The sequence below is a fragment of the Penaeus vannamei genome, chromosome 12 (genome assembly GCF_042767895.1).
Source record: "Penaeus vannamei isolate JL-2024 chromosome 12, ASM4276789v1, whole genome shotgun sequence".
Lineage (NCBI taxonomy): Eukaryota > Metazoa > Arthropoda > Malacostraca > Decapoda > Penaeidae > Penaeus > Penaeus vannamei.
Genome location: NC_091560.1, coordinates 27,466,536 through 27,474,035, shown reverse-complemented (window position 1 = coordinate 27,474,035; position 7,500 = coordinate 27,466,536). Strand labels below are relative to the sequence as shown.

The following is a 7,500-nucleotide window of genomic DNA, read 5'->3' as shown; positions in this document are numbered from 1 at the left end:
CCCTGCTTACAAGCCACTCACATAAGCCGAATGCCTATATTTTAGGCCATGTCATTGCAGTATAGCAGCCGGATCCAGTTGGTTAAATTCTCACATATATATGAAACACCTTTGTAATTAGACTGATCAGATTAATGAATTTTATCAGTTTGACACTGGGAATGCTCATATACAGGCACTGTCCAGTTTTTCTTCTTCCTCTTCTTCTCCCTTTCCCTTCCTTTCCTATTTGTACTTCTAATGTTATATTTCATGAATACCTAATTATAAGTGGAATGTCTTAATGACTGGACAATATCAGACTCATGGGAAGTTAATCTGTTGATACAAGGAGATTTTGTACAAGTACTGTCCATTATATATTTTTTTCTATCAATTTGATAATTTATTCATTTATTTTTACACATTGCTTCACAAGCTCTTAGGTCACCATGGAGTCAGTTGCTAGATCTACCTGACCTATTATTTACACCATTCCTTGATTGTTTAGAGAGAAGTTTTTTCTTTTTTGTTAATATCATTTTCTTTTCATTCATATGATATTGATATGATAGTATTGATAATGTTATTAATTCTTTTCTGTAATGATAGTAATAGAAATAAAAACTTTTTTCCAAAAAATCGAGGAACAGGGAAAACAGGTGAGGTCAGGTAGGCCTAGTAATAGACTCCTTGGTGATTAGGCACTTGTGGAGCCATCTGTGTATGTAAAAGATCATAAAGTAAAGCCATAGTGAACAGTGCATGTTCCCAGCATCAATAATAAATGAGTGAATAGGAATGTTTGAAAATGCATAGCAGTATTTTAGATTACATTTCAGCAGTTTCTGGTATTACAACATTTGTATGGATGATATGCTTTGTCAGTGAAACATATTAAGTGTTTGGCTTGTTTGGATGACATAGACCATTTAAAATATTGGCCACCCCAAAATTATTATTTGTTAGCTTACATATTCAAAAAAAGATAAATTATTTGTGAGCTTGCTTATATAAAACTTCATGATAATCCAAAATTAATATCAAAGTTCAGATATTATGAAATATTTCTGCTTAGATCTATGAAATACTTTTTTTTGTTACTTTTTGACTAGTAGTTTTGACACTGAAGATTGCTTGCTGATGATATTGAATTTTACAGTATTTAATTGGTTGATGAAATAATACTCACTGGGTGAAGTGGCTCACTTCACTGGTTTGTCAGCTACTAGTATTCCAAAATTTGTTGGCCAGAAGTTCAGTGTTTTAGGCGTGTGTAAATCAGTAAAGAAACTCTAGTCATTAAGTAAAAAAAAATAATAATAGATAAAAGGTATTGCAAGTTGATGGAAAGTCTCCTCAACTAACTCATGATTTATTATTATATGATTATTTTGAAATGGATTTTTGCATCATTTACTAGTGTTTAGGGAAATGCAGATGATAAGGAAAAAATAATTTTGTTCCAAGTTTTAAAAAGCTTGTTCTCTATTTACATTTTAATGACATGACTCTAAAGAATGAGTTCTCTACCTTTAGCTGGAGGTGAGGAGTCTGAGGCCGAAACCCCCATGAGCGTCACCCCTCACCTGACTCCATCGCTGACTCCATCATCCACACTACAGGGATCCAAGTTCTTCCCTCCCGATTTCAACCCTGAAACTTTCAAAGGTATGGCATTAAAGCTCTCCATCCCCCTCTGCACAAGTGTAGCTTTGAATGACTGATTTGATATAGTGAGTGTTTACTTGGAGGAATGATCTGAATAACTTGATACTTTGCTTTTTCTCCTCTTTGAATAATAATTATTTTACTTCTTAGTTCTACTTCTACTACTATTACTTTCTTTACAGAGCCCAGACCTGAAACAGCTGATATAGACTCTCCAGCTGGAGGACGTTCACCCAGAACCCCAAAAACTCCACGTGATGCAGATAAAAGTCACTCTTCCTTAAGACATATTCTTGACCAGCGTCGCGCTCTTGTCATGCAGCTGTTTTCAGAATATGGCTGGTTTCCATCTAGTAAGTACAGTGGTTTGTAATACTATATATGGAGACTTGCTGTGGTATTATTTTCATTAGGAATATATGGTATAGTAATACAAGTTCTTTACTGACATGGTATTAATATGCTTGAAATTTCACTTTCTTACAGACCAGGCAGTATCAGCATTCCAAGCACGTAATTCTGATATTTTCCCCACCAAGAGCTGCCTTATCTTAAAGATTCGTGAGGTACGACAAAAAGTTCATCAGAACACTCCAAACACCCCAGGTGTACCAAGTAGTCCCAACCCAGCTGCTGCTGCTGCATCACATGGAGCATCAGTGCATCCCCAACTTTCTCACAATAATCATAACAGTAAGTGGAGATATTAAGAAAAGTGGATAAATGTATTTATTCATTTTCATTAATGTGTTTAATCATATTTTAACAATATGATCCTGAGTTCATCAGACTTTTGTAGAAGCTAATATCAGAAAAGCTAACCAAATTTATAAAGAACTATGTAAACAAGCTATATGTAATCTAAGCTTGAATTGTGGAAGTTAAGTAAAGTTAAATTTGCTTCCTGAAAAGTATTTTCTGTTATTAACAGAATTAACAGATGATCTTCCATAAAACTAATAATGTGAATATAAATATTATTATAAAATTCTTTACACTATTGGTTTACCTTTATATTAGGATTATAATTATTACACATGCTCAGGCCTCCATGATGTTAGACATCATTGGTGTGTGGTCTTTTTTTATTTATTTATTTATCTTTTTTACTAGTACTTTTTTAGATTGTGTAATAACAGTATACTAGACCAGTAGCTGGTCTAGCATAACATACGTCACATATCAGTATTAAGGAAATTTTGAGCTCTTGATAACTTTCATAATTATTTTGACCTGCTTTTACCCATTAGAACAGCCAATATAGAGGAAGTAAAAGTAATTTGTTGGGAAATTTTTGTGGTTAAGATTGGTGAAGTTGGGTGCATTTATGTTAGTCACTTCACACTTTGGCTATTGCCATGCTCATGTCTGGGTTCATATGGCAGCCATTATTTTTTGCCAGGGTGTGATAGGATATCAGCCAGTTTTCTCAATCCTAGCGTACTTGTATAATTTGATTTTTACTCAATTTCAAATCCTATGATTCCTTTTTAGCCTGTTACTGTAATCCCTCATAAGTTTCCCCTTAGAATACATTAGGTTTTATGAAAAAGGATATAGATTTGCCCTATTGTTGATGCGCTTATCATTACAGGTGCAAGAGGATCCCTACCTGCAGCAGTGCCAACGTCAAGCCAAGCCTCCGCCACACTCCCCGTGACCACGTAATGATAAATTATTGCTAGATTGTTAAGTCATTGTTAATTTTCATTTTGTTTTACCGGTGTCAAACATCATAATAAAAGATATATTATTGGTATCTCTAGTGCTTGATATTATCAACAAGTCTGTGATTTTTTTCCATCAATATTCAAGAAGCTATAGTTGTGATCAGTGGTTTTGATGAATCCTCCACTGTAGATCCTGCCTGCCACCCATGCTGCCCGTGCATCGTTGCTCAATTGTTGCCTCTGTGAACTTGTGGCAGGATCAGTGACTTTGGACTTTCAGTATGACAGTAAATATGGTATATTTGTCTATGTGGAAACTGTTGAACTCAGAGGTTCCTCTGAGGATCAAATCACTGGTGATGTCACAGATATCATTTAAATGTTGCTCATATTTGAACTGATGATGCTTCAATGTTTTTACCCGAGAAGACATCTAATGAAGACCTTTAATCAGCATAAATGAAAAAAAGTAAAAAAAGTTTTAAAACAAGTTTTGTAATTTTCAAATAGCTCTGCCTAAGAAGTGATATAGTTTGTTATTACAAAGTTCTAGTGCATTATCTGATTGCTTGGAATTTTTACAACTGTCTTGTATTTTGTATTGTAAGACATTACTTGCGTGTATGTGAGTGTTGTGTTTGTGTATCTTTCTTTCTGTGCAACACAGAACAATGGCCGAGTAGTTCTAAGGGCACACAGAGCTGATGTGACGTGGCATGAACCAGACGTAGAACCAAGGTGGTTTAGGAGGGAAGAGAAATGCATTTCAAGTTTTGGAATGGAATTCAGTAGGGTTGATTTTTGTCAATTGTTTCAGCTCTTCAAGCATTAAAAGTTGTATAATCTCTTATTGTAATGAATTCCACATTTTTGTACAATTTTGATGGAATCTGATCGAAGCAGTTACAACAGACATTAAGGGAAATTATTAAGGATTTTATGTAGGACTTTGTCAGAAGTTGCCCTGAAGTTTTCAAATATTGTTTCTTAGTATTTTTGATATTATCCTCTTGATTCATGTTTAATTCTACTGCGTAAGGGACAAGCTCAAAGGAAATATTACCTGGTGTACACCTCTAAGTACAAGTGAAGCAGCAATATGTATACTGAATTTGTTGAGACTTTGGTGTTGGGAGGCTTTATTGTAGCTACAATTGGGCAGTTGAATCTGAAATAGAAGATTGTGGCATAATCTAATGTTATAAACTTCTGTGAAACACAAACATGATGGGACCAGCTGTCATGAGCTTCAGTATATCATAAAGAGGTGTATTATCTCTTTACATTACTGAGATACAGACTCGCATTCATATATAACCTGTAAAAAGGGGAGGGACACCATCTTCCAGTAGCCCGTCTTTTACAGAAGGTGAATGAACAATGTGAATAGTGTACAGTTGAATCTCATTGTAGTTAGTGAGCATGATCCTGTACCCTGTATGATGGGATAATTTAACTATTTCCATAATGTGGTTGTTTAACAAACTTTCAGAGACTTGGTGTTTCAAGTATTTAATGTCCAAATTCTCAGAGGTTGTTGTTAAGGTAGAAAGAAAGCATCATCTTATCAACCTTATGACTGGTGACAATAAGGATGAATGTAAAGTGTTTGTACAGTGATAATATTGCTCTATGATGCAGGTTAGATGTTTTTGTTATTTTTTATATTTTATTAATCAAGTTTGTAGAGTTACTGCATTAGAATACTGTACAATTAAGAACATTGCTCCCAGTTCACCAATATTACTTTATTACAAGTAGTTATAAGAATTTGGATATGGAATTTGCCAGAGCTCTGAAGCTGCACATATGGGTTACAAATATACCTTCATAATGTAAGAAACTTTTCTGTCTGATTTCTTAGCTGTGATATTTTCCCTATTTTCATGTGAGCTTTATCACACCTCTTGCTGGTGCCAGATGAAGATGACCCATGAAGGAAGAGATGGTGTGAGTTACTCATCTAACCTGTCTATACATAGTCCAGAGTGGAGGGATGTGGATCACGATTTTCTGTTGTACCATTGAGAAGTAGGGCCCCCCTCAGAGAGGATCGTTTTCTTTGTTATATGTACTACAAGAGGTATTAATAGGAAAGATGTCTATATCTTGTAATTGGAAGACTGTAGGGCCACTAAAAGGAAGTGTTTATTTATCTCTCTCAACTGTAATTCATCTTTGGGATCTCATAATTCATGCACATGTATTATATTGTAAAAAGATAGAGGATGCCATGGGCGGTAGTTGTTGGCAGCTTCCTTTGTTTCTGCATTGAATCATGAGGAATGAATATTCATGGGATCATGTCCTGAAGCAAGTGAGACCACATTTTTTTCCAACTCCATTCTTTTTTTTTTTACCTTTGCATCCTTCTTCACTCAGTAGGAGCAAATGGCATAAGCTGTGGCATTAATGGCAGATGTATTAGTGCAACTTCTGCCATCATCTGCTTTGTATTTGGTCTGCAAGCAATATGTGCCTCTCTTGTTGATTCTGTGCATTGTTGACTCATTTATTTGAGTTGTAGACTCAAGAGCTAGGTACACTCATCAACAGGCTTTAGTGTTGATCTTATTGTTTTCCTCTTTAGTACTTAAAGAATGAAACAAATTTGTTAGCTGCCATTAAGATATCTGAGTTTTGTTTACTTTTTTATTTATTTAATTTATATTTTTATGAGTTTCCTCCCCATTCTGTATTCTTCCTTCATAAATTGTTATGTTTGTCTTCCTGGAATGTCTTTTTTTTTTCTTTTTTTTTTTTTTCCATAGATAATGGTATTTGATTTTTCATGTGGGATAAATTGTAAGGAAGTGAGTTGTTTGTTGATAGAAGCAGTTCCTACTTTTTGTGGCAATTCATAGCAGTTTATTATTTTTTATGTCCTTAAATACCTCAGCAGTAATTACAAGCTTAGTGTAGCTGTTCAAGATCTATATGAATTATATTTCAGTACAGGTAAAACAGGTGTTTTATACATAATTTTCAAAGAAAAGCTTCATGCCATATTTTTTATTCATTTCATAATGATGATTATATCATCTCTGACAAACCCCTCTGATCTCAGAAATTTATCCCATGGGCCTTTGTATAGTCTAGAATGTTTGCTAGATTTCTAACAATTTTATCAGTTGTTTGTAAAATGGAAAATTAAAAGGTATGCAAAGAATAATTATGTTGCTGTAGTAATGCTGGCTAGGTGACTGTTGCACCATTCCAGATGTAGATTAAACACAGGGAAAGGGATCAGTGCTGCTGTGGTCATTAAAGTTGAAATATTCAAGTAATTCACCATCATCCAATAGCTTCCATGTATAAATATTATATATAATTGTAATTTTATATATTCTATTTTTTTCATATGTTTTTTGTTTATGACTGTTTGAAAGGAATTTTCTCAATTTGCTTTTATTGAGTTCACTGGCCAGTTGTTATTTGTGAGTAATATGCCAAAAGATTATTTAGTGTTCTGCACTAACATTCATATTTCAAGGGAACTCTTTGTTTGTGATGGAGATTGTAGATCTTCAGCCCAGAGTTGTGATGAAGCCCAGCACCTATTGTTCATGATAGGATAGCATATTTGTAAAGGAGACAGCCAAGATGTAAAGAAACTCATCTTTGTATTTTTAAAGTTATATTATGAATGTGCATAACAAAAGAACTTTGGGAAATTAGACAGGACATCTTTCAGATTATGTGACTTAAAGTTGTACCTCAAGACATGCATAAATTTACCTACCCTAGTGGTCGTCATATTTCCATGTAATCTTACTTGCCGTTTGGTGGTATATAGTTTCTCATTTAGTCTGGGAATTTGGAAAAGTTATTTGTACCTTAGAAGATGTTTAATTTTAAGGACATTTAAGATTATGCAGTTATAAATTAGGAAATATGGCAATGCAAGCATTAAGGTATAGAAGCATGTAATCTATGTCTTTCAAGACTTGACATTGATTTGAAGTGTAAGTTTGTGTTTGTCATTAAAATATATATTTTTTTTCATATCTTTTGTTGTGTGAATCATTTTGCACATAATCCCTAAGATGCAAAATGACTGTTTGCCAATATTTTGCTGTCATGAATGTACAGGTGCTGAATATGTAAGATATTGAAGTTGACACCAGTTATTGCTTTCTGTTACAGATGGGTTGACAGTACTTTTATTAGAAGAATTTAT

At 34.0% G+C, this 7,500-nt stretch overlaps 1 protein-coding gene across 9 annotated transcripts in view; it reads left to right on the top strand.

Annotated features, from left to right (window-relative positions):
• The window catches only part of cic (Putative transcription factor capicua), a 175,661-nt gene that overhangs the window by 167,007 nt on the left and 1,154 nt on the right, over window positions 1–7,500 (top strand). For all 9 annotated transcript variants that reach the window (XM_070128085.1, XM_070128084.1, XM_070128086.1 and 6 more), the window contains 4 exons: window positions 1,519–1,650; window positions 1,833–2,003; window positions 2,137–2,343; window positions 3,245–7,500. The exon at window positions 3,245–7,500 is cut by the window's right edge and continues 1,154 nt beyond it. In XM_070128085.1, coding sequence (XP_069984186.1) covers window positions 1,519–1,650; window positions 1,833–2,003; window positions 2,137–2,343; window positions 3,245–3,318 — 584 coding nt within the window. In that variant the 3' untranslated portion in view covers window positions 3,319–7,500. The remainder of the gene's footprint in view (window positions 1–1,518; window positions 1,651–1,832; window positions 2,004–2,136; window positions 2,344–3,244) is intronic.